We start from the raw sequence: 27,366 nt of genomic DNA, 5'->3' as shown, positions 1-27,366 counted from the left end.
CAATCTTGTCTGAGGGAACCCCTCATCCTGGATTCCAACCAACTTTCTCACTGGACTCCAAAGCTTCCCACCAAAACCTGACAGAACTTAAATCACCAGCCAGCCATATGTGCCCAGAAGGAATCATCTGATCTCTGAGGGAAATATGGCTGGCTGGTGATTTAAAGGCCAGCTGCTTACCACTATAGGAGCATATGCAGAAATTCATGTGATGGTAAAGCTTTTTTAAACCAAGCTTTCAGTTGAGACTTGCCCAATATCAAATATAAAATTCCATTGGAGTCTTGATTCTATCTCTTAATTCTAATCTGTATTTTCTATCACTTCTTCATTTGGGTTCTTCCCCTCTTGTAACATATAAAATCAGTTAAGAGCAAAGATATGACTGAGAACAATGTCATACATTATTTTATGTTATTCATATAAATAAATAATGAACATGGACCAGACTTTCTCCTGGTCTGGAAATTTTCATGAAATAACTGGCTAGCCATATATGATATATTCTTACAAAGGAGCAACTTCAAAAATGCCAGGGTATATAAGAGCTTTCTCTCAAATGAGGATAAGGATTTCCTTATAGGTTAGCAGTTGCATCAATATGCCAGATCTTTTAAAATTTATTGTGGATTTCGCGACTGTTACATTGGAATATTCTACTATGAGTTTGGAATGGCAGTGTTTTGTAAAATATAATTATATATAAGGGCAATCTGACTAATATGAAAGAGAGCTGCCTAAAAGGGTTCTTATGCCAAAGATAGGGTTGCCAGGTGTCCACTATTTGAGCGGACAATCCGCTTTTTTCACATTATGTTCACTATTTTTTTTCACAAAATAGTGGACATTTTTTTATTCAAAAGCTTTATGATGAAATGGTATGTAAGTTTTGCGAGTCAGAATTCTATGAAGTTTTGCGCCATGTTCCAACACGTTGGTTAAGTTTGTTTAAAGTGGTCGAATGACTTCTTTTAAACTGGATACCTCTAAAATCATATTTTATTTCTCTTGGATCTGATGAGTGCCATAAGGTTATCTGGAACCTTATTTCGGATCAGGAAAATGAACTCGCAAAGGACGATGAACCAACAATTTCAGAATTGTATTTATATTTCACGCACTTCTTCATGTCAATAATGCAAGACACCCTACTGAAGCTGGAAAGCAAGAAAATTCTTGCATGTGATCTTCACATTATCATGTGTAAGCTGCGTGATTCTTTGCAAAAAAAAATATATGATGAGCAGTTTTTTGGAATGAAAGTTTTATTTGCCTTACGTAAAAAACATTTGCCTGAGAATGCCGTGCAAAAGTTCAAGAAAGAAGCCATCAACATGTATCAAAGAGCTATTGTGTACCTAGAAAAGTGGTATAATTTCACCGATTCAGTATATGAGATGCTAAATTGTTTCAATCTAATCGATCGCAATAATCCTCCAACTTTAGAAGAAATGACGAACATCTGGTTATTATCACCATGGCAAGAAGAACTTCCACCCAACACTCTCTTCGATGAAATTTCTGCCTTAGAAGAAGTTTATGTTCATCTGCAGGGTGATTCATCCCTTGATAAATGGATGTACTTTTTCAAGAAAGAGCCAGCTCCAAGTTTACTGAAACTGTTCCAGTATTGTGCATCAATTCCGGTATCAAATGCAAACGGTGAACGAATTTTCAGCGTCATGGGAAATTTGTGGACTGACAAGTGTAACCAACTGCTTGTACCATCAGTTTGAAGTGAACTTTGTATATTTTTTAATATTTCTCAACTTTGTACTGAAATTAAAGAATTATTCCTTAAACACAAAGAATTGATCAAAGCTGCGCAGTCAAATAAAAAATACACACGACAGCAAAGTAAAATGTAATTTAATATTTTACATATTATTATATTTGATGTTTTGAATTTTAAGTAAAGTTTTGAAGTGATTATTTTAATATGTGTTAAAATGTTTGTAAGAAAATATATAATTTAATTGTAATTTTTTTTTAAAAAAATTACTACTTAACCCCCCCCCCCCCCGACACACACACACGCTTGTCCGCTATTTTTTGGAAGCAGACCTGGCAACCCTAGCCAAAGATAAGGAATATTTTTCTGCCACTAAGGTGGAACTTCAGTAAAGGAATTTTTAGCTTCAGATGCCAAATGACATGGGTTTCTCCTGCATCCACACTTGCAACATGTTAAAATATCCAACCAAATGACATTCTATTTTGCTAGCCCTTTCTGAAAACGCTCATGTTTGGGGGGTTTATTTTGGCTGATTGTGAAGCACTGGGTTAAGTTTGCTATTGCATACATTCCTACAGATTTTACTGAAGTTTACTTTGCCCATGATCTCTAAACCTTTATACATAAACATACATACATATGTACACACATACATATATGTATATACACACACACAAACGTATATGCATATGTATATGTATATGCACAATCTTAGCTTTATCCTTAACAGTGATGACAGATTTCAAGTCTAATTCCTATTTAGCAACATCCTTTAACAAGGTAGGAATAACACTTTTTATTTGAAATAGTGTTTCATCTTGAAGCCATCTCTTCTGCCTCTTTGCTCAACTTTTTTATTATTATTATTCTGTGAGGAATCAGTTGCAACAGAAAAATAACCTGATCTTGTTGGCTTCATGTAGAAAGTAATTAATACATGACACAACATTAGCAGTACCTGGATTTGGCAGAAGCAAAGGTCAGGCATGAAGCCACTCACCCTCAAAGACCTCCAAGCAGCTGCTTGCCACTGGTCACCTGTTAAATTTGTTTACTCTTTATGAGATTGATAGTTGGAGAACGGGAGGAAAATGCCTCTGTAACAGATCAGGCACGGGAGCCAAAGCATTCTGCATACTTACTTCTATGATTGCACCATAGGTCAAAAGCTTGCATTCCTAAGAATATGTATTTAAGCGCCAGGGCTCAGATGAGACAGTTATGACAGAAGAGAAGAGTGGCTTTAATCTTGGCCTCACCTACTGCTTTACTCATCTTTAGAATACTTTGGCAAGTTACTAATGCATGACTTTCAGATAGGCTTGAGATCTCTAAAAGGAAAAGGGCTGATTTTAAGTGTTGTTTTGAAATGCTACAGATCATACTTCAAGAAGCTGAAGAAAATGAAGTCTGATCAGCTCCAAAATCCACCACTTAAGGGTCATAATCCATTCCATGATGCAAACCTAGATGAGCATATTGGATGCAAAACTCAGATTGTTCAGCTCTTTCCGCTGATTCTTAATGATGTCAAATGAGAAAAATAAATAATTTCTCAACTTTATATGAGGCTTTAAATATATAACTTTTATTTGTTACTATGTAGTATTACTATAATAATAAAATTGTAGGCTATATATGCAGGCCATATAAAATAGGTTAGTATTCCCTCCTTTTTTGCAAATATTGGTCTAAGATTGGGGGGGGGAAGTGGCATATGGATTCTAATATTTGGATGATGATGCCCAAAGCAAAGATTTCTTGAAAATTAAACTAGTTAAAACAGGGGTAAATAACTTTGAAACCTGCAGTTTTTGAAGAACAATCCCCAAAATCCTTCTAAATACCTGAGAAACTGGGACATAGTGTCAACCCATTTGAGCAGAAGTTCAGGATTCATACCTTTGATCATTCTCTGAAAGAGTGTTGTTGAAAAGTTTCCTAGGATTTCTAATAGGAACATGGATTTGAACAAGGGATATATTTTAATTTAATTAACACAGTTATGAAAAGTTTAAATGTTATATAAGTATATATCCTTTCCTTTATATGAAAATAGCCATACCCCCTCTTGACTGGGGCCTAAAATGCTCATGTTAGCTATTCATTCCTTTTTGATCCTGAAGTATTGAGGACTGGTTGACAAGTAATGTGGTGCAAACTCATCCAGCTCTTTATTCTCTGTAGGGCCTGCATAGTGACACTTTCCCTTCTATGGCCACAACTGTCTTGTTGAAGACAGAATTGATGTCCCATTCCCATTGGAAGTTTATCTCTGGACAAGATAGAAATATTCTCAAGAGCTGTGAGAAGGAATGTAGCAGCCAAGGGGCAGCATGGAGCAAGGATGTGTGTATGTGTGTGTGTGTGTGTATGGATGGATTGCTATATAAATAGATGTGTTATGCTGTAAATAGCCCCTGTGCGGCCATAGTCTGATGACAGAAGGACATTCCACATTACCCCAGAAGTAGGCCCAAGCAGCTGTTGCTTGGGGACTACTCCTGGGAATACAAAGGGCAAGCCATTCATACTTTCCAGCTGTACTTGTTTTATTGGATTGGCATCTTTTTTCTTACTCTTTGTACCAACTGCTGCTTTGAACTCATGTCATGTAAGAATTAGAACATAGCCTTTAAGTGCTTTTATCATGGCTGGTACAATTAGCCCTAAAAATGGCCTGCGGGATGGAATATGTAGGGGACTGCATGTGTCTTTTCTGAAATCATGCCGTTGCTGACGTGTTACTGGCGCTTGATAAGTGTTCTGCTCTTGCAGGGGAAGAAGCACTTGATAACTGCTTAGTAACTTCCCAATACACTCCCCAACAGGACTTAATTTCTAAAATGAGAAGTGTTAGGGTTCAATGCCAAATAGATCATAAGCATCAGCATCAGCATTGTGTATATATCTAATGATTGGTATACTGTCCTTAGAGTATTTTAGCAAAGACTGGATATCCTTCTCTTAGAGATGTTCTAATTTTTTTCTGTACAGCATATGACAACTGAGCAGTGAACTAGATGACCAAATACTCTTCCAATTGCCTTTATTAGACAAAAATAAGTTGTTCCCTACCCTGGGAATTGACCATCTAAATCAGTTCTTAATTAAGATTTCCAAGCATGTTAAATTACAGACCTTAGTATCCTCAGCCAAATATAAATCATGAATGCAAAATGTTACACAGGTAGTCCTTGATTTACAACCATAGATTTAGTGACTGTCTGAAGTTACAATGGCACTGAAAAAAGCAACTTATGACCAGTTTTTATACTTACGCTGTTGCAGCAAGCCTATGGTCGTGTGATCAAAATTTGGGCGCTTGGAAACTGACATGTATTTATGACAGTTGTACTGTTCTGAAGTAATGTGATCACTATTTGTAACCTTCTCACCTGGCTTCCAACAAGCAAAGATTCGCTTAATGACATGATTCACTTAACAATTGCTGTGGTTGGCTTAACAAGTGTGGCACAAAAGGTTGTAAAAATGGGGAAAACTCACTTAACAACTTCTAACTTAGTAAACTTCATTGCTTAGCAATGGAAAGTTTTGGCTCAAATGTAATTGTAAATAGAGGACTGCCTATATTCTGTCTTGGAAGCCACTTTACTTCATTTGTGTATGAGAAAGGAACATTATTATTTCTTATTTTTTTCATATGCTCATAGATAAGATCCTCTAACTCCCCTGTTTCTGACTATTTTGTTTCTTTTGAAAACAAGATTTTTATTCTCCACTGTAAATCATCAGACAATGGAGGGCAGGTGAATATACAGCAGTGCTTTCCCAAACGTTTTCCTCATTAACACTTTACAGAAAGCCTGATTGAACTTAAAGCCTAAAACCACTTTTCAGAAATGAACTTCAAGGCCTGCTTGCTTTTCCCTATCTTAAACACCATTGTAATTTCAAACGGTCACTAAATGAATGGTAACCCAAGGACTATCTAATTATAAAAACAGTATCATTGAATTATCTTTCTCATTTCAACAAATTACCATTGGTAAATTCATCAATTTTAGGTCTTACTAGAAATTATTTGGGAAATTTTCAAATACATTTTCGTACATATGGCAATCTTTAAGTCAATTTAAATGTCCTTTTTGTGTTGGATAATGGGTTCATTTGTTGTTTCCCAGAGAACAACACTTTTACCCAATTTTGGATAATTTACTTAGGTTTGGGAACCATTTATATACAGTAAAAATCAAGTAAGACAAACAGGAGTTCAGGAATAAAGAAGAGAGAAAAAGGAGGACTAGAGAAAAAGGAGAAACAAATATTCAGTAATAATAAATCTGTGTAACAACAAAAGAAGAGATGTGATGTGGGCCTTAAAAATTGACTTGGTAGAAAGGTTGGGTAAAAAGAGAGGAGGGGAAACAAGGCAAACTAAGAAACAGTAAAAGACATCCAAGTCAATAAAGGAAAATAAATAAATAAATATATAAATGGGTTGCCATGGAGGATATTTTAAAAATAAGAGACAAATAAAGCTTGATTTTAATACCCAGAGCAATGAGGAGCAAGCATCAACTCTGTTGTGTGTCTGTTGTTATTTTCAAAACTCCAGGTATGATTACCATATAAGCATTAATTCTTAATGCCTTAAGTCCCTTAATCCAGTTACAGTATTCTCACATATTGTTTTAGGAAATATAAATACAATCTTTATACTTTCTAAAAAAGTAGTGGTGTCATTTCACTGGAATTGGAGGCCCAGCAGGAATCACACTGGGAGGTGAGATGCGATAGGACCTTGTGACATTAAATCTCTAAGCCATGAATTCCCTTGCGGTATACCATGCCATAGAACCTTGTGCCACAAAATGCGCCTTGGTCTTCTGGAGGCTGGGACAGGTGGTGGGATTAGTTGTTAATGAGCCCTTATATAATAAGGTCAGGTGCAAGGCTCCAGTAGGATCCTGAGCCTGTTGAATGGCAGCTCTATCCTTAGCAGAGCCTCTCACAGCCCCAGGCTGCCACTCCCAACTCATGTTGGGGTGTATTAGCGCCTCCTCTCCCCACATCTCTTAGCAGCAGCTGCACCTGACAAACTTCCCATTCTCTAATCACTGTGCTAAATATAATGCAGCTGGCTGAGTCCTTAGTGTGGGGTCAATGAGGTGGGCTTGGAGGTATATGTTGGCCCATGGCTGTTTTCTCCATCCCCAAATGAGATGGAAAATAGAAGTCATTTGGAGTTAGCATTTAAAAAGAAATAGAACCATCATAGACAGAGAAGGTTATTTTTCAGTTTTCATGGAGTGGCATGCATGGCTATATTGATCTATAAGAAATATGGCAATGTAAATAGGGAAAAATCAAGGTAGCATCTTTATTAGTGCTTTTTAAAGTGTCACAAAAAGAAGGAATAAATTTGGAGAATAATGGCTATTAGACTAGATGGCAAATTGACTGCTTTTAAAAGCCATTTCTACCTGTCTCAGTTAAATTGTAAGCAAGTTGGTAAAAACTAATTTTTACTGATATTATGTAACAATTTATAGCTTTAAATAAATAAAGCTCTACTTTGCTAAAAGAAGAAAAAAATAATAATAATCCATTAATAATTCAAGTAACTTTTTTTGTGTGGAAAATATTTAATAGTTAAAGCTAATTAAAAAACCATTGTTGTCAGATATTCTGTGGAAACATTGACGCATGTGTACAATACATAGCTTGCAATAACTAAAATATTTGTATTCTCATTTCTGTTTCTATAGTTGAAAGATAAATTAGATACAAAGTTTATGAAAGACTAGAAATAAAATCTTCAGAAAACATCCTTGATTTGTTTTAATTTTTTCTTTATCACTTCTTACAAAATTTTTGCAAGCTTTAAAAAGTCTCCTTTATAAATTTAATATGGGGAAATTATCCAGATCATTCTTTTAATAATTAAAAGGAATATACAAGTAACAAATCAAGATATCAGCTGATTTCTTTTGTATGTTCAGCGTAACATCATTTTCTATGTCATTCTTGTAGCCTCTCATTTTTAAATCCACTTTCAAAACAGTCTCATTCATGTCAGGTAATACTTGTTCCTCTTCCATCCTTTTCTTTTTCATTTTGTTTTTAATGAAGTTAAGTAACATTTTTAAAAATTTACTTCTGGTCCATTGTTCAAAAGTATCCCTCAATGTGTCCAATGTTAAAATATTTTGCTTCATTCTGTTTTAGCAAATGAAGTTTGAGTGTTGTTCTCCTCTCATTGTAGTCTTTAGTTCTTTCTAGTTTTTTTAATGTCCAATTTTTTAAATCTTATTTTACATATTTTAAAAGAATTCAAAACAAAAGCATTTTCCAACAGGAAGGATTTTTATAATTTATTCCAAAGTCTTATTTCAAATTTACCTGGATGGTTAGTCCATATGTAATTTTCTAAAATCTAGTCATCCTTTTGCTGTTTATTTTAGGGGGGGGGGAAATAAGTTCTTAAACTTGTATTTAAAACTTCTTTACTAAGGATTGAAGGAAACTCCCCCATAAACATATTAATCCAAAGGTCTCTAATAGCTGAAAAGCCATTCACAATCAATTTCTAAAAATTATTAGACAAAGAAGCATGTGAACCAAATGTCCTTTTAAAGGTGACAATCACCATTTGAGCAAGATGGTTATCCTCTGTCTCCCAGAGCTTTAAACCCAGAAGAGTCTTGAGGTCTCCTCACTAGGAGCAGCTTTCTGTTGCCCATATGCAAGTGATCTCAAGTCCTGTCCTTGTCCAGAGAGCAGTTATGAAACCCAATCTTTCAGAGAGTTGTTTTCACTTTGCCATTTCTTCCCCAAAAGTCCAAGTTAGGATTGTTAGTAGTAAAAGAAAGGAGTATAAAATCGGTTTATTTGATTAAGGTTAAAATACATGAGTTGTTATCTCTGGTAACCTTTAATGAAATTTTACTGACCTAATGACTGAAATGATGAAGTTTCATGAATTTGTTTACGGATAAGAAATTGAAATATGGGAAGAGATAATTTGTTGTGTTTTAAGAGAAAGTGATGTTACTAAAGTTGTTTATATTTGTTGTGATGAAAGGAAACGTAACTTTATATATTTATTTTATTTTTCTTTATTATATTCTTTTTCTTTCTTTTCTACTTTTAATTTATTGTTCTTTCTTCTTCTTTGCACTGAAAAAGCAGCTATATTACTACTGGGAATTATTCTTTTCTTAGCTCTTGACTTTTCTCATTCTACCCCATTATGGATGTTTACAAAAAGCACAGAAATTAAATTACACAGAGTACAGCCATTTTATGGAGAGAATAATTGCCAGTCTACATAGCAGATGAATGGACAGTATCCAGGTTCAAATTATCTTTGACTCTGCCATTTAAAACCCAGTTTTAATCAGTGAATAATATAATAAATGAATCGCTCACTACAATTACTTAAAAAAATCATCTGACAACTTCTCTTAGTGCACTCTAATATTCAGTTCATTTGATTTTGTATTTCTGACATAGGAATTATGACAATTTCTGATTGTGACATGTTTAGTATTGTAAAATTTGCACGTGTAGATCTTAGCCATCTTATGGCACAGTTTCAATAGGCAGACTTTTTGTCTCTCTGTATCTTGGTGGTGTGAAGATCAATATTTTGCATTACAAAAAAATCATACATATTTCACTTCAGGGGTAGTTGATTTTCCAGTTGAGTTTCATCTTGCCCAGATGGAGATAAGAAGGATTGTGATGAGACAGGCTGTACTAGAGAGGGCAATATTGCAACCAGAAGACGTATAGAAGCTGACAACTCAGCCAAATTGTGAGCTATAGCCTTCAGTTGGGAATCTTGATTCTTAATGGCAACGGAGACAGAACCTAGTTCCCCATGGAGACCTTTCATTGTATGGACCAAATTCCTCAGGGCTTGTGGTGAACAGCAACATCTTTGATCTGCTTTACTTTGTTTTTGCATTAAAAGACAGTCTGGGAATGATTCACAGTGTTCAGAATAGGTGACAGGTTTGACAGATAGGACATTTGGATCTGATGTTTTGGTCAGGCCTAGTGTGGTAGAGAAAAGAAACAGTGACTTTTCAATATCCCAACATATCCCATTAATAGCTAAGAGAACAATCCTTCCTAGCATAGTACTTTCTATATACATTGCATACATTGACTGAGAATTATGGAAACTAAATATCCAATGCATATGTTCTATAATGGGTTTGCAACTCCCACAATGTTGACAGGAATTTGTATGATCTCCCAATACATATTGAAGGATAAGGGAGTTTGTTGTGCAGAAATAGAGATGATCTTTTTTTTAAAAAAAGAGGAACTTTTTCCTAGCCTAACAGTGAAGATTTATCTTCAGTACTTACATGTTTTTCATAATTTACCTTCTGAGTTGAATAAATTGTTCCCCAATTGCCCCTTCATAGTTCTTGGACTTGGGTACTGTTGGCTTGAATTGAAAACTTCATTGGAAATAAAGATAAACTTTGGTGCAGTTGGAACAACATTTTGTAGGAATATGAAATAAAATGAGATTTCAGAATTCTGCAAAAAGCATATTTAAAAAATTCCAGTATGCTTCTGGTGAATAGCTGGAGTTTTCTAGAGATCCCTTTGTAATCATTAGTTTGACTTCTCTTTCTCTAAAACAGAAGTGAGGAACTATGGTCCCTTTATGACTAGTGGACTGGTCAGAAATTCTAGGAGTTGAAGTCCACGTGTCATAAAAGGGCCATAGTTCTCCACTCCTGTTCTAGAGGGAAGGAGAAATGCTAGCAGTAACTGCAAAAGCAGTCTTGTACTTCTTACTTTGAAAGGGGAAAACCAGGGTAGATTCATAAGTGGTTCTAAGCCATGTATTTATCCATGGTTTAACTATGATTTCTTAATAAGCGACAGTATTCTGGGTTTATGAAAGTCAGTATGATATAGTCATTAAAGAACTGGGCTAAGACTGAAAAGCCATTAGTTTTAGCCCTGCCTTAGACACCAGCTGAATTATTTTGAGCTACCTACTCTCTTTCAGCCCCATATATACAGCAATGGTAAACCACTTTTAAACATATTGCCAATTAAACTGGAGGGACTTGTCCTGGTAGTTTCCAGAAAACAAAACTGACTCTAAAGCATGTCTGTCTGTCTATCTTTCTCTCTCTTTCTGCCTCTCCCTTTGTCATTTTCTTCTAAATCCTTACTCATTTGATGACATTTTTATGACCTTTGAACATTTCTAGATACAGTAACATTTTCTCTCATGTTTATAGGTGGTAATGTGATGGTTTCCTTTAGATTGTCTATAATTCTATTGCCCCTGACTTTGGATACAACCTGTATATATGAATACATGTGCATATTTTTGACTGCAGAGAAGAAATTATAAATGTGCTACACCATAATAGCTGGATTTAAATAACACTAACTGAAAATCAAACAAGTTGTTTATTGTGAATTGTGACCTCAGTTGCAATAATACTAATGGAATCATTATTAGCTACTGCTGTTATATTTTTGATTCTATTTTCCTTAGCCACACTGAGTCACTTGTCAGTGAGATGGGTGGCTTATAAATTTAATGAATGAATACTGAATGAATGAATGAATGAATGAATGAATGAATGAATGAATGAATCAATCAATCAATCAATCAATCAATCAATCAACCTTTTCCTTCAGGAAGTTAAAGAGATTACCAGAAAGGAGGACTGCCCTATCTAGATGTCTGCTATTGATTTCCCAGCATTTTGCTCCAGAAGAAAAATGAAACTTGAGGACCCAGTTGTGGGGGCAATAAGCTGACTTTGTATAAATATACAAAAGTATGAAGGCTATTGCTTAACGCACTGTAAGCCGTCCTGATTCTCCGGAGAAGGGCGGCATATAAATCAAATTTTAAAAAAAACTGTATTTCCCCTTCTCTAACCACTACTGTTCCTCTTCTCCAAACTAACTACATACCCTTCTTTTCTGGTAGCAAGAAAGACAAAGATAAGAATAAGGAGCCTGGATAGCTCAGCAGACTAATGCATTGTAATTTAACTCCAGCTGTCTGCAATTAGTAAGTTCGAATCTTGCCAGGCTCAAGGTTGACTCAGCCTTCCATCCTTTCTAAGGTAGGTAAATTGAGGACCCAGTTTATGGGGGCAATAAGCTGACTTTGTAAAAATATACAAAAGTATAAAGGCTATTGCTTAACGCATTGTAAGCTGCCCTGAGTCTCCGGAGAAGAGCGGCATATAAATCAAATTAAAAAAAAATACCAATGCTAAAAGGGAATCAGATAGAGATTCACTATCCACAGCACATCCAATCTTGACTCTTGCTTTGGGACTGTTACTCACCTGAGGGTTCCACAGGATGGGGATCTGTATTTGATTCCTCCTGTTTTTCTTGATTTGATTTCTCTTCATAATCTATGACTTTGGATGTGGTTGTTTCAATGTGCTTTTCAGGTTGCAAATTCTTTCTGGTTATAGGCAGTTTCACCTCTTTTCTGACTTCAAAACTTTTTGAGAATTCAAACAATTCATTCCTCACATCAGATGTGCTTATGACTTTCTCAGGTGCCTGAATCCATGTGGCAGTGGTGATATCCTTATTTTCATTGAAGACATCATTGAATTCTATGTTCTTTGTAACTGGAGACACTTCAGCATTGCTATCCCAATAAATGGAAGGCACTCCCTCAGGGGCAGAGTTAAATGATTGTGCAAATGGAGGCGGTCCTGCTCCTGATGGCCTTTCTCTGTCTGATTCAATATCCCACATGGATAATGATTTAAATTCTATGGATTGTGAAATGGGCATTTCCCTCCTTTTTTGAAATGATGACATGATCTTTGAAGAAATAGCTGGTTCCATCTCCTGAACATCCTGTGGATTCTCTGAATTATATATTGTTTTATCTACGAATCCAGGAGTTGTTGACTTTATTTCTCTTTTAGATTCTGTATACCATGTGATGGAGGATGGCTGAAAATTTTCTGTGGAAGAGAGTGACTCTTTTTCCCATTTGTGTGTGGACAATCTTGTTTTAGGGAAATTGTATGAATTTTTTTCCTGCATGTGCTGCAATATATTTGGACTAAAGGTTGATTCAACAATACCTGAAGGATTTATTGGCTTTATCTCCTTTTCCTGTTCAATTTTGACACTTGATGTTTTTAAAAAAGGATCCTCAATGTACCATTGATTGAGAGACTTTACGTTTGACTCATTTGGAAATTCCTGAGTGTTTGTGGTAATCTCTGGTACGTCCATCACATTTTGGAGCTCTGAATTGTTTGGAGATACTTGCTCAGGTGTGATAGAGACTGGTAGTTCAGTTGCCTTTGAACTACCAATTGGTTTTTGGAACAACAGACGTTTCCACCTGCCTAAAATTAGAAAATGTTTACTAGTGTCAGATTTACCACTGTTCTTTCCCCATAACACTAGTTATTACTGATCATTCTCAGAAGCCAGGCAGATGTTCTCATTAAACATGCTTCGGTAGAAATAGGAAAGTTCCTCACCTGTGCAGATGACAGAAGCATCTTCATGATGATTGCAGTTATGCTTCCCCCAAGGCTTAGAATGACAGCGCTTTATAGTAAACTCTCTCCCAGTGCAGTTGACATCATCCAACCAGATAGGTCCAGATCCTGGTCCATATCGAGCATTGCCTGGACTGAGAAGTGGAGCTCCACAGTCCAACTCACGGCATACAACAGCTGCATCCACCAAGTCCCAGCCATCATCACACACTGTGCCCCACTGGCCTTTGTACAACACCTCTACCCGTCCAGCACAGGATTCAGGGCCATCTACAAGCCGCAGCTGCTGCTGGCCTGAGATACAAGGAGTAGAAAATGATTAAACAGAATTAAATGTCTTTCATCAAAATTGTTGCCTTGGATTTCTCATTGGTGTATTTACTTACGTCAGAGGAAAATATGTAATGTTTGAAGCAATGGGGAAACGATCCTGCCTTGGTTGGGGAAGGGAGAATAGATAGAAATTTGAAGAAAATGAAATATATGCAGTGCTTTATTTACCATTCTTTGGATATAAATTATTTATGATTGTTTCAGCCAACTTCCACCCACTTTCCCTATTCTGTTTCCTAGTGGATTAAACATAATGAGAAAACATATCCACATCTTTACTTCTTATGTCTTATTAGAAGTCTCTGTTCTTCAGACATACAGGAACACTTGGCTGGAACCATTCTATGAAATCCAAATATCAATCCATTTTAATCCATGTTTTCTGGAGCAGTTGAAAAAGGACAATTTGTGAGTATTTAGGACCAAACTAAATGTGATATGCTAGGGCCATCACTGGTTTCCCTGAATAGAGTACAAACTCTTCCTTACGTGATTTGTTTCCTTCCAGAGATGGGAACTAGGAATTATCTTCCTATGACATAATTTTAAAAGATCAACATTTCCTAAGAAAATTGATAGCCTTTTCTTACAAACAAGATTCAGATCTAGTGAGATATGTGAACAGAATTAGGAAGACAGTACAAACTTTCTGGTATCCATGTGGACTTGGGCTTGAATTATTGATGGAATAGAGAGGCCGCATTCTGCTTTCTTTTTATCTAGTTTTCCTCAACTACAAAAACCTGTAGAACACCAACAGCAATGCAGGACTGGTCAATAAGCTTCAACAGTATAGTTCTAGTGGAGTTTCACTTCAAATGTGAATAGTAAGTCAATGCTTTTCCAGATAAACCAGTAGATAAAGTACAACCACTAAAAAAAGTACAATAACATCTCTTCATGTTACAAAACTACTACCGCTGAGCACTACCTACTACTTCAGTATACTATTTTGGGTAAATGGGATACCTCTTACCCTAAATTGGCTGACTAAAGCAAATGGTTACAAGAACCTGCATGATTGCACAAACTTTATGACAGTGTTGTGGAAATTTGTAGTAGTGGGAAAGAGGTAAATGGGTTTACCTTGGTTTAATGATACCACCTCCCCATCTGAGAGAGCCTGAGTTTAAATATACTTTCTCTTTCTCTTGAGACATATGAAGAAGGATGTAAAATGCATATATTTATTTAATATAACATTTAAGCCACTTTCTCTACCCTTTTGCTTTCACAGATACTAAAATGGACACTTCCCACATATATAACAAAAACTGCTGCTGGATGATTTATTGCATCCTTTCCTAACTTAATGTCTTAAGCTGAGACTTTAACTTGGAAGAGTTTCCAGTTAGTGTAACCAAAGGCAATATGTTTCTACATATCAGTAGGTTGGAGAAGACTGATCTGGGTTTTCATGAAGGAAGTAGTCACCCATTTCTCCTTATTACTTGCTCACCACTTTCTGAAAGACCTCCTTTGATAATATCATCTGTGGGTTCTTGACTAGTCAAAGTTTCTTCCTGGTTTCTTGTAAACTGAATAGGATGTGGAATTTGGTTTGGTGTAACAGACCAGGATCTCTGAGGAGCTAAGGTCTTTGTAAGCATGGCTGTTTGCTCTTCTATCATGGCAAGGGACATTGCACCTGTTGGAAAAGAAGTCAATAAATGACAGAGTGTATGCCACAGTAGTAATTCCACAATTCTTCAGAGCAAAATTCTTCAGAGAGTCTTATATAAATGTACTGTCTTTGTAAGAGCTGAATATACAGGTGGCAACTTGAACTGGAATTTTTTATTAGCTTGATATAATGGATTTTCTCCAAAATAATCTTGGGGAAAAATTAGTGAAATGCTAAGCAATCTTCTCCCATTTCCTATCATTCACATGTATTAGAACACAACTCTATGAATTACACACCATCACAGTCTCTTTAACCATGCCTGCTAGGATTTTGGGAGTTGCTGTCCCAACATCTCTGGAAGGCGCCAGAGGGTTAAAGACTATGTTAGAAATTCCTAGTTCTTTGTCCTATAGTGCTCTCCTCCAAGACCTAGATTGGAATATGTCCTGGGAAGTGTAGGTAATTGTTATGTGTCTCTTATCATTCTTACCTGAACACACAACCCCAGCATCTTCACTGTGTCGGCAGTTGTTGGTCCCCCAGGGACTGGTGTGGCAGTCTGCCAACTTTGACTCTTCTCCTTGGCACTGTACATCATCCAGCCAGATGACACTGCTCCCCTCACCAAAGAATGCACCACTTGGTGCTGCCAGAGCCTCCCCACAGTCCAGCTCTCGGCATATGACAGTAACATCCAGAAGGTCCCACATGTCATCACATACTGTCCCCCACTGCCCTTCATGAAATATCTCTAGCCGGCCAGAACACTGATTTCTGCCACCCACAAGTCTTAGGTTTTCTGGAGAGAAAAAGAAGGAATTTAAGGCAGATTTTGGAAGAGCCCAAAGTACATATGAAGATAAGTTTGCTATATATGGTATTCTAAAAGTAAAGATAACATCTCCCTTTCATTAAGCTTGAATTTTCCTTACTTTAAGCTTGAAGATTACACATCCATAAATTTAGAGCATTTTTTCCTTAAGGGAAAAATATTCCTCTAAATCATATCCAGATCTTGTTTTGTTTGTTTTCTAAATAAAATTCTTTTAAATCATGAGGTTTGGTACTGCCTCTCCTCCTTACGTGCTCCAAATATTAAATTTACAGATTATTTTTAAGGTAAATGACTCAGATCAAAATCAGTTATATAAAATGGAGGCAGGGTTCTCTCATCTCCACAGTGACTTTTAATCCTATTCTGGAGATTGACAATTTCTGTTCAAACAATGGAAGTCTGAATTTTATAACTGAACTCACCCTCAGTAGGTGTAGATGATACAAATGGCCTTATGGTTGTTACTGCCTCCATTTTGCCCTTCTTGAAAGGTGTGTGGGCAGGAATGGCAGTGAAAAGAGGGATGCGTTGTTCTGTGTAAAGACAAGTGGGAAGAAATGTAGGTTTCATTGCTCCAGAAGGCACAGAAAGCGATCTGTATATATTGATTTATTTAAAACATTAGTACAGCTTCCCCATCTTAAAAACATCTTTTTTTTCTTCTCCTGTTCAATCATATCTGATTCTGGGAAACTACCTGCACAAATCCATGGAGTTTCTTTGGCAAAGTTTTCAGAAATGATTTGCCATTGCCTGGGACTGAGAAAAAAGTAATTGGCCCAAGGCCATCCTGGTAGTTCTTACCTAAGGTGGGGATAGAAATCATGGTTTCTAGCCTGATGCCTTAATCACTGTGTCAAATTGGCCAAGCTGGTTTATACCCAACAATAAAAGCTATATATACAACTAAAATGAAAACCATAATCCCATCAAGGAAAAACAATAATTGTCACTTTGATCTCTTCCCATTCCAGAACATGGGAGAAGAGCCAGGTCTTAAACTGAAAAGTAAAAGGGTCTCCAGGTGAAAGCATTCCATAGGGCAAGGGTTGCAATGGAAAGGCATGCTTTTGAGGACCCACAATGTGGATGTACTTAAGGGAAGGAACTTGGAGCATGTCTTGGAGCATTTGGTGAGATAGGTAGATACCTCAACAAGAAGCAGTCCTGCAGATTTTTTTCTTTTTTGACACTATGTTTGAGGGGCTAACCTTGCATTCAACTCATTATATCAGGTCACACTTAGTAATGTAAAAAGCTCAACTTTGGAAGAAGATTTGGTCAATTATTTATTAGTTAAGCTTCAAGGTGAGGACAGAGGAAAAGGCAAACTTCTCCATTAAATTAGATGCCAGGAATGTCCCTATATTAAAGCTAATAGTGAAAAGACTCCAATTGTCCCCAACAAGCTTTTGTTGTAACTTAAAACATTTGTCTTTGTTTCTCAAATATTGATGTGTACTTGAAACAGATTTGGTAGCTACAGTACCCCAAGTAAGACTGCATAGAGGGTTTTTCTGTGTGATAATCAATTCATCTGGTATAGCCAGCTGTGTGGAGAAGCAAACATTTGGACCTCTGTAAAAAAAAGTGTAAAAATATTTGTAGTGTCAAGAACTGACATGCAGTTGTTACTTAGTAGGATATAGAAATTGTTTCTTGTGTCTAAACGGTTGGATCTGGAACAAAAGTTGCTTTTAAAGAAATACGATGAAAGATCTTATTGCTTCAGGTACAGTTTCCTACTCTCAGTTTTTCAGGGTGGGATTTAGGTAATGGTGAGAATTGTGTTGAGTTATTGTTAGTTGGGCAATCTTCTACATCTAAAATACAAATAAATAAATGTGCTTTGTACTTGCTCCCTGTTTTATGGATAGGTTTCGATCATGACATTGATTTTCACATTTAATAATTAATACAATAAATCAAGCTGAAAACAATACCTAAATCAGGGAGCTACTAAAGAGAAAAGCACAATCCCACAAAAAATGGCATGGCAACTACTATATACAAGCAGAAAGTAAACCCCATACTTACTCACACTAATATTATCTAATTGGGTAATGAAACATCTGCCACTAAACAAGGAAGCTCAGAGAGCACCAAGAACTCCACAATAAATTACTTCTAATCATCTTAAACAAGCATCTTGTGAAAACAGTTGATAGTAACAAGAGCCCTACCTGAGCAGATGGCACTGGCATCTTCCTCATGGGTACATATATGCTTGCGAAAGCCACGGTGATGGCAGGAAAGCAGGTGCCTCTCAGTACCTGCACAGTGTACTTCATTGAGCCAGATAGAACCAACTCCTTCACCAAACCAGGCTCCATGAGGTGCTGAAAGGGCTTCCCCACAGTTTAGTTCTCGGCACACAACAGCAACGTCACGCAGGTCCCAATCATCATCACACACGGTCCCCCATTCATCTTTGTGGAGAACTTCCACCCGTCCCACACAAAGGTTAGGACCTCCAGATAAACGTATCTGGAAAGCGCCTGGAGAAAGAGAGATCCACGGGGACATACAAAGCTTTCTCTCTTCACTTTAAACAAGATACCCTGAATATACTGAAATCTTTTCTCTTGAATTTATATAAATCAGTTTTTAATCATTCAGTTATTTGCTTTACATGATTTCAAAACCAGAATCAATAGATAAAAGCAATTATTTTTATAAAGAAACACACCATCTGCAAACTGGTATAAAAAAAATAAAAATGATAATTTGTGATGTTGCTATTCTTGAGCAACATCATGGAGAACAAAGTATAAAAAATGCAAATCATGCCCTATATTTCATTGCACAAGTCAATCCATCATTTGATTAGTTTATCTGGAAACATTCTGACAGAGTACAACAAACAGTGAACTAGTCCGGTCCACTCTAGTTTACATGTAAAATGCAAGACAAGGAAGTGCAACAAAAGAGGGTCTTGTTCCATCACCACAAACAAATTTGGTGCTTTAGTTGCCCATTTTTCTGGGGCTTTCCCAACTAATTGTCTGTATTACTGAAAAATCTGAGGTTCCCTTCAATTTGCTGATATTGCCCTCTTGTGGATGGCACAGGTATAATAGCGTAAACATCTATATTTGGGAAAAAAAGCTTGAATATAAATGTGGTGACTATAGATTATAAATCATCAATCTCAAATTGAGCAGGGCAAAGATCAAGGTAGTCAAGTTTTAATTTGATTTACCTGTGACATGAAGTTTCAAGAAGACCACTGCAAAAACAAAGCAAGACAGGAATGAAAGCCAGTACTCCTTACATTCTGGATTTTATTTAAATGAATCCAATATTTTCAAGCCTTAGACATGCGGAGGGGGGGGGGTCGGGGGGGGAGAATTTATTTTAGAGATACAGAAGCAGTTGCAAATAACATCAGATGAAAATATTATTTCAAATCAAGTTCATGTAGTGACTTTATTGATACATTTATGCAATATTCTTGGCAAGAACATGGAAGTTGTACGCTACTGTTACTACACATTTTTTCAACGAGACCTTAGCTTACAGCTTTGGTATATAATAAATATTATATTAATAACTTTTGTAATTTCCAAGACAGTATCTTCTAAGGCAAGGCTTCTCTGGGACTGATTTAACTTGTGTATCTAAAGGCACAGCTTGCTTAACCATTGTTCATTGAATAAACAAACCATAGTGTCTGTCTGTAAGACAAAATGGCTGAGTTTACAACACTAAGCCATAATACTGAATTTGCTTGATCTTGTATCAAATATGAATTCAGACAATATTTCTTTTTTCTATCTTAGCTTGTTAATTTTTTTCCTTACAAATTCTATCATCATCAATATTTAAGTATTCGGCATTTTATACTAAACAAGTCTGATTTCCAGGAAACTATTCTGCATAAAAACATACAGTATACTGGGACATATTAGAAACTTCATGGCATTGTCTTCTGATAATTTCATCAGCTCATGAAATAACTAGGGCTCAGTCTACTATTATGCAGATAAGGAATCCAGCTTAGATAATGGTTGTTGACAGAGTGGTATATGCTAGGTATTAGAGCCGAGGTGGCACAGTGGTTAGAGTGCAGTACTGCAGCTACTTCAGCTGACTGGTAGTTCAGCAGATCAGTGGATCAAATCTCACCGGTTTAAGGTTGAGTCAGTCTTCCATCCTTCCGAGGTGGGTAAAATGAGGACCCAGATTGTTGGGGGCAATATGCTATTTAGTATACTGTCTTTGGTGTAAGCTGCCCAGAGTCCTCGGAGAGTGGGCGGCATAGAAATATGAATAATAAAAATAATAAATATAAAATAAATATTATGGTTAACATTGGATCAGGTCATTTGCTATTTTTCCATTCATTACATATATTGAGTTGCCAGTACTGAGGTTAAGATTTAACTACTCTATTAAGCTTCTGAAAATATGCCCCCTTTGCTTCAGAGAGCACTACCCTAGGGCAGTCCTGGATCTATTTTAGATCCCAGGGTTTATTTTCTTCCTGGGGCAGCTCAAAGTCTGGTTTAGAATAAATATATCAGTTGCAGAACACATCTTTCTCCTTCTGTCCTGGCCACTTTTTACAGAGGCACAATTGAGAATGTTTTAACAAACTGCATCACTGTTTGGTTGGTGACTGCAGTGCCTCAGATAGAAAGTCCATACAGAGAGTGGTAAGGACAGCCAAGAAGATTATAGGCTTACTCTCTGTTATGTAGGACACTGCTTATAAGAGCTATGCACTTAGAGCTCAAAGCATTGTTAGAGACCCCACACACCCCCTTCATGGTCTGCAGTATTTCTGTTGTTCCTCTCTGGGAGAAGGTTTTGAAGTATTTCTACAACTACCAGATTCTGGTAGTCGTAGCTTTGTTCCCTATGCCATCCATCTGGAAAACTCGCAAGATCCATTTCTCTTACCATATACTGCTGGTATATCACCGTATCACCGCTGCCCCCTGCTGCAGAGAGGCGGAACTGGTCAGGCGGTTCCACCCCAGGCGCCTGATGGATCTGGAGGGATTCCAGAGGGAGCTTGGGCCATTTCCTGAGGTTCTGGTTCATGACTCAACCAAAGACCTGGTGGCTGCCTGGGATAGGGCGGCCGCCGGAGCCTTGGATCGGGTCGTGCCTTTGCGGCCTCTGACCCAGTGCCGATCCCATGTGGATCCCTGGTTCTCTGAGGAGCTTAGGGAAATGAAGCACCGGAAAAGATGCCTAGAGAGCGGTTGGAGGGCCAGCCAATCCGAATCTGACCGAACACTGGTGAGGTCTTATATTAAGACCTACCTAGTGGCGATAAAAGCGGCAAAATCGGAGTATTTTTCCGCTCTTATCGCGTCATCAGATAATCACCCAGCCACCCTGTTTAGGGTGACCCGCTCCCTTCTCCATCAGGGAGCTAGGGAAGACCCCTTGCAGGGGAGAGCTGAGGACTTTGTTCAATATCTGTATGACAAAATCGCTCAGATTCCAGAAGGATTGGACTCTGACTGGGTAGTTTCAGACGGAGTGACAGAGGCAGGCCTTGAGAATGTCATTTGGGAGGAGTTTGACCCTGTGGCTCCTGAGGACATGGACAGGATTCTGGGTAGACTTAGCGCAGCCACGTTTACTGGATCCGTGTCCCTCCTGGTTGGTACTGGCCTCCCGGGAGATTACACAAGGCTGGCTCCAGGGGATTATCAATGCTTCTTTGAGCAAGGGTAACTTCCCCGCTGCCTTGAAGGAGGCAGTGGTAAGGCCCCTCCTTAAGAAGCCTTCCCTGGACCTGGCTGTATTAGCTAATTACCGTCCTGTCTCCAACCTTCGCTTGTGGCGAAGGTTGTGGAGAGTGTGGTAGCGCGACAGTTTCCCAGGTACCTGGAGGAAACGGTTTATCTAGATCCATTCCAGTCGGGTTTCAAGCCTGGGCACAGCACAGAAATGGCATTGGTTGCATTGGTGGATGATCTCTGGAGGGCTTGGGACAGGGGTTTTTCCTCTGTCCTGGTCCTATTAGATCTCTCAACGGCTTTTGATACCATCGACCATGATACCATGGTATCATGCTGCGCCGATTGGAGGGGTTGGGGATAGAGGGCACTGTTTTATGGTGGTTCTCCTCCTTCCTTTCTGACCAGTCGCAGTTCATGTTGACAGGAGGACAGAGATCGACCTCGAGGTGCCTTGTGTGTGGGGTGCCACAAGGATCGGTTCTCTCGCCCCTCCTGTTCAACATTTATGTGAAGCCGCTGGGTGAGATCATCCATGGTTTCGGGGTGAAGTGTCATCTGTATGCTGATGATACTCAGCTGTAAATCTCCACCCCGGACCACCCCAACGATGCCCTTGATGTGATGTCCCAGTGCCTGGAAGCCGTACGGATCTGGATGGGGAGAAACAGGCTCAGGCTCAACCCATCCAAGACCGAGTGGCTGTGGCTTCCGGCATCCTGATATAGTCAGTTGGTACCAGCACTGACTTTTGGGGGCGAGTCGCTGGCCCCCACAGAGAGGGCTCACAACTTGGGCATCCTCCTGGATTCACGGCTGTCCTTAGAAGAACATATGATGGCTGTGGCCAGGGGGGCCTTCTATCAGGTTCGCCTGATTCACCAGTTGCAGCCCTTTCTGGATTGGGATGCCTTACGCACAGTCACTCATGCCCTCGTCACGTCCCGCCTGGACTACTGTAATGCTCTCTACATGGGGCTCCCCTTGAGGAGCACCCGGAGGCTCCAACTGGTCCAGAATGAGGCCGCATGGGTGGTTATGGGGCGACTCAGCGCTCCCGTGTAACACCTCTCCTGCGCGAGCTGTACTGGCTCCCGGTGGTCTTCTGGGTGTGCTTCAAGGTATTGGTTACCACCTTTAGAGCGCTCCATGGCTTAGGACCCGGGTACTTACAAGACCGTCTTCTGCCACCGGTAGCTTCCCACCAACCAGTACGTTCCCACAGAGAGGGCCTCTTCAGGGTGCCATCAGCCAGACAATGCCAGCTGGCGGCCCCCAGGGGAAGAGCATTCTTTGTGGGGGCACCTACCCTCTGGAACGAGTTGCGCCCAGAGATACGGTGGATCCCTGACCTTCGTGCTTTCCGAACTGCCCTAAAGATGTTTTTGTTTCATCAAGCCGGGCTGGCCTGACCTACTCTTTTTAAAAAGGATTGTTTTAAAAAATTAGGGGTTTTAATATAGGGTTTTTAACTATGGGCCAAATTGATTTAATTGGATTTTAATATTGTTTTAAATTTTGTATCTGTGTATTTTATGTGCTGGCTGTTCACCGTCCCGAGTCCCTCGGGAGAGGGGGCGGTATATAAATATAATAAATAAATAAATATACATGTATATATCTGAACTAGACTGTGTTGTTTCTCCATGTCATATAATATATGTGGATATATGCATAATTTTGTATTTATTTGTTTTGTCATGTTTATGTAATGTATACTGGAGGTGGTGACCCTTTGAGAACTGTATGCAACAAAATTTCATTTTAATGAATGCCGATTACTGTACATTCAGTGACAATAAAGTTATTCTAAGTCTTTCATTCAATGGCTGACAACTACATAGTCCAATTCAACAAATTCTTCATATTCTCTTCCTCACCATTCCAAATGTAAGCTCACAATACAATGGTTTTCTTTTTTATGTCTCTGTAGACATGGTACCCTTAGTTCAGGCCCGCGGAATGTTTAGAATTGGCCTGGGGGGCCGCCCTGGAAATATCAAAGGACCGGCCTGCAGTGCCTCTGCCAGCAAAAACAGAGTTTAGGAAGTGGCCCTCCCAGGCTCCGTTTTTGCTGGCAGCGGGCTGCAGGAGGCCATCACAGCCAAAAACAGAGCTGGAAGGGCTGCATGAGAGCTGCAGGACATCAAGCTGGCCATGCCCACCCTGACCATGCCCACTCACCTCCCCCCAAGGTCAAACACAACCCTGATGTCACCCTAAATGAAATCAAGTTTGAATTAAACCAATTTCAATTCTAGCCACTATCAATCAGAGTTCTATCACATCAATCCTGCAAAATAAGATGATTCAGAACCTGAACCAATGAGCTTTAAGTATCCAGCCATGATAATGAAGAACACTTGCTGAAGTATCAGCACAAAATGGAACCAGAAAAAAATATATAGGTGGCCCTTGACTTACAACTGATTGTTTATCTACTATTTGATGTTACAGTGGAGTCCCCAAAAGTACTTACAAACCAGTTCTGAAATTCTGATGGCTGTTCCCCCAAGAATACATGATCACATTTGGTGTGCTCAGTCATAGGCCTACATTTACAGTCATTTGCAGTGTCCCATGGTCATAATTTACAATTTTCCAAAAGTCAAGGTTTACTTCCAGTTTTGGTGAAAACACCCAGTAGGAAAAAATGGGTTCACTTAGCAACCACATTTAATTATCAAGATGATTCACTTAACTGCTGCAAAAAAGGTAGTAAAATGAGATGGACCTGTAAGAACCCACTTTATGACCACCATGACTTATGACCATAATGGGCAGGCTCCATTATGGCTGTAAATTGACAACTACCTGTAAAACTTTATTGTCTGAATAGATGAGACAAATCTGCAAAAGCTGAGTGTTATCTTTTCTCAAATAGAAGATTTAAGATGCTTGGATATTTTAAAAAGAAAATGTAGCACAACTATCTACGTGTGTATGTTCTCCTGTACAGGTAGTCCTCTACTTACAACCATTCATTTAGTGACCATTTAAAGTTACAATGGCAATGAAAAAAGTGATTTATGACTGTTTTCACACATACAACCATTGCAGCATCCCTGTGATCACCTGATCAAAATTCAGATGTTTGGCAACTGGCATGTATTTATGATAGTTAAAGTATCCTAGAGTCACATGATCACCTTTTGCGAACTTCTGACATGCAAAGTCAATGGGGAAGCCAGATTCACTTAACAGACATGTTACTAACTTAACAACTGAAGTCATTCACAACAGCTGTGGCAAGAAAAATTGTAAAATAGGACAAAATTCACTTGACTTTTGTGTTTATCAATACAAATTTTGAACTCAATTGGGATTATAAATCAAAGAACAAGTACATAATGGATTTCCGTCCATCTTTTGCTATCTGAGGAGATGGCAGAAATGTTTTTTATTAAAATTTACTTAGGTGCCTGTATGCTCTTAACATTTTAATCCTTTTCTGTGGATTTCTAGAATCAAAATTGCAGGGAGGGAGGATATTCTTATGCATAAATAACTAAACGGACCAAAAATGTTATTTTTCTTCCATCCTCTCATGTAATCTGCTTTCTAAATTGTTGCAAAACAGCCTTAAAATACATTAAGTACAGCCAAGTCTATTAAGTGATCTGTGTTTAAAATAAACCAGAATCAATTTATTATCTCGTTAACTTCACAACCTCCACAAGCTAGTGTAGAATAAATGAATGCAAAATGTAGCAGCAGAAGTCTTCAGCAATATTCACTTGAGGCTAGAATATAGATGAAAGTACTGTGATCTATTATAAAAATATTATATGTATTTCCTGACTGAAATCTTGACGACACTTTTGCATTGATCCATGAGGTTTCATCTGTTACTGCCACAGAATGTCATTTCCTCCTACAGCAGTGGATCAAACCCATGAAACCACATCTCCATTAGTGCATTCTTTCTCATAACTCTGATGGGAATCACAGGCTTGTTGGTAGAAATATTAAGCCACTCTCAGAGGGCCAGTTTGGTCGCCCAAGGAAAATAAGGTTAGCAGTAATAAAGGAGACACTACTCACCCAGAAAGGACAAGGAGGTCTGCATGGTGTGAATGGCAGGATCGGTGAGTTGCCTGATTGCAAAGGCAATCAGAAGCAGTTAAAACAGAAGACCCAGGCTGTGAGTCAGCCAGGCAAAAAGGAAAGTAGGAAACACCCCTGCTTTGCCCTGGGTCATGTAACTTCCAATCTGTAGCCTGGGAAGAAGAGAACCAGACCAAGGAGGAGAAATTCCCACAAGACTAAGCCTGGTGTGAGAGCCACATTTGAGACATTTCTCTTTCAAGAGAGCCACTTAACAGAGACCTAAACTGGGTTGCTGTCTCTGTCAATAGAAAACTTTAAAACTCATGTTGATTATGTAGCAATTATACTAATGTGCATAGTTTGCTCCTTTCAAACATTTTTTAAAACCATCATTTGTCCTGAAACACAGCTTCCAATTCACTTATATATGTGAATCCTGGCCAGAAATAGACACAATTTTTCCAAGATGTCCACTCATCATTTCTCATAGCCTTGCGTTTTTAACAGTGGGATATAATGCTTTTTCCATGCAGTGTTCCAGAGTCATGTAATTGTCATTTGCACCCTTTCCAGCCAGCTTCTAACAAGTAAAGTCAATGGGAAAGTCAGCAGGGAAAGTTATAAACTGCAGTTATGTGATGTCTCATTTATTTACATTAATTAACGATGAGTTTATAAAGTTGTACTTCTTTTTAACTGATACATAGTATTAATCTAATACATAGATCAAGATCATAAGGTAGTGCACCAAGATCAAACTGTATATGACACAAACAACCTATAAGTACCTAATAATTAATAATAAAATATTTTTGTCCCCATAAGATAAGTACAGATTGAGTTCAATTAAGAATTAAAATTAACTTCCCCCTTTCTTTTTTGCTACAAATTGGTGGGAAAGGAGGCTCGACAGTTATACAATCTGCTCTGTCCATATAAGCTGGCTTTCATTATTTAATTTTATGCCTATTACCATTGAGCATCTAGGAATTTCCTTAGCTTGCCATCTTTAAAATAAGTACACATTAGATAATGGAAATTAAATGATCTCTTTGCACCAAGGGTGGGTTCTACTTACCTTTACTACCGGTTCGCAGCAGGGCCGTACGCTCTTCTGTGCAAGCACAGAAGTGTTTTGATGACATCGGGGTCAGTGGGCGGAGCCTCCCACCGGTTTTACTACCTGTTCTATAGAATTGGTGTGAACCGGGGGGGGGGTAACCCACCACTGCTTTGCACCCCTTTTCACCTCTACGGCAAATGGGAAGGTTCTTCAAACAATTCTTATCTCTATCCATCACCTGGCTTATTATTATTGAAATGAGTGTTGATATCTAAGAGACAAAGTAACTCTCAGTCTCAACACATAATTTAAAAGTAAGGTCTATATATTTCTTAGTAAATCAACATTTTACTTCAAACACAATGAATGCCTGTTAATAATGTTTTGGGTCCTCTCTAAAATCCACATTGTCTCCAATTTGTAGCATACTGATAATTGAAATGTCCAGCAATTGGAATAATTCCAGAATTCTGGCCCAATAGCTGGTAGTCATGGTAATACAGCATTATATAGT

At 38.2% G+C, this 27,366-nt stretch overlaps 1 protein-coding gene across 2 annotated transcripts; it reads right to left on the bottom strand.

Annotated features, from left to right (window-relative positions):
* Positions 1–8,985: 8,985 nt before the first annotated feature.
* Positions 8,986–27,351, bottom strand: LOC117668985 (uncharacterized). 2 transcript variants are annotated; one of them, XM_060693654.2, is made up of 9 exons: positions 26,868–27,351; positions 19,243–19,269; positions 18,224–18,538; positions 16,463–16,573; positions 15,696–16,004; positions 15,038–15,226; positions 13,225–13,539; positions 12,052–13,086; positions 8,986–9,760 (listed from the first exon to the last, which is right to left on the bottom strand). In XM_060693654.2, exons 1-9 carry the CDS (start codon positions 27,085–27,087, stop codon positions 9,378–9,380), a joined length of 2,904 nt encoding a protein of 967 aa, XP_060549637.2. In that variant the 5' UTR covers positions 27,088–27,351; the 3' UTR covers positions 8,986–9,377. The 2 variants fall into 2 exon arrangements, with proteins under 2 accessions (XP_060549637.2, XP_034278962.1); XM_034423071.3 differs by lacking the exon at positions 26,868–27,351 and adding an exon at positions 25,784–25,946.
* Positions 27,352–27,366: the final 15 nt, after the last annotated feature.

Source organism: Pantherophis guttatus, chromosome 4 (assembly GCF_059756535.1).
Source record: "Pantherophis guttatus breed Tessera chromosome 4, ASM5975653v1, whole genome shotgun sequence".
Taxonomy (NCBI): domain Eukaryota; kingdom Metazoa; phylum Chordata; class Lepidosauria; order Squamata; family Colubridae; genus Pantherophis; species Pantherophis guttatus.
The sequence above is the reverse complement of the archived record's forward strand: the minus strand, read 5'-3'. Positions and strand labels throughout refer to the sequence as shown.

Coding starts and splice junctions, on each gene's coding strand:
- LOC117668985 (XM_060693654.2), bottom strand. CDS start 27,087: ATGGATAGAGATAAGAATTGTTTGAAGAACCTTCCCATTTGCCGTAGA. Junction 18,539..19,242: donor CTTGAAACTTCATGTCACAG/GTAAATCAAATT, acceptor CTCTTTCTCCAG/GCGCTTTCCAGATACGTTTA. Junction 13,087..13,224: donor TGCTTCTGTCATCTGCACAG/GTGAGGAACTTT, acceptor TTCTAATTTTAG/GCAGGTGGAAACGTCTGTTG.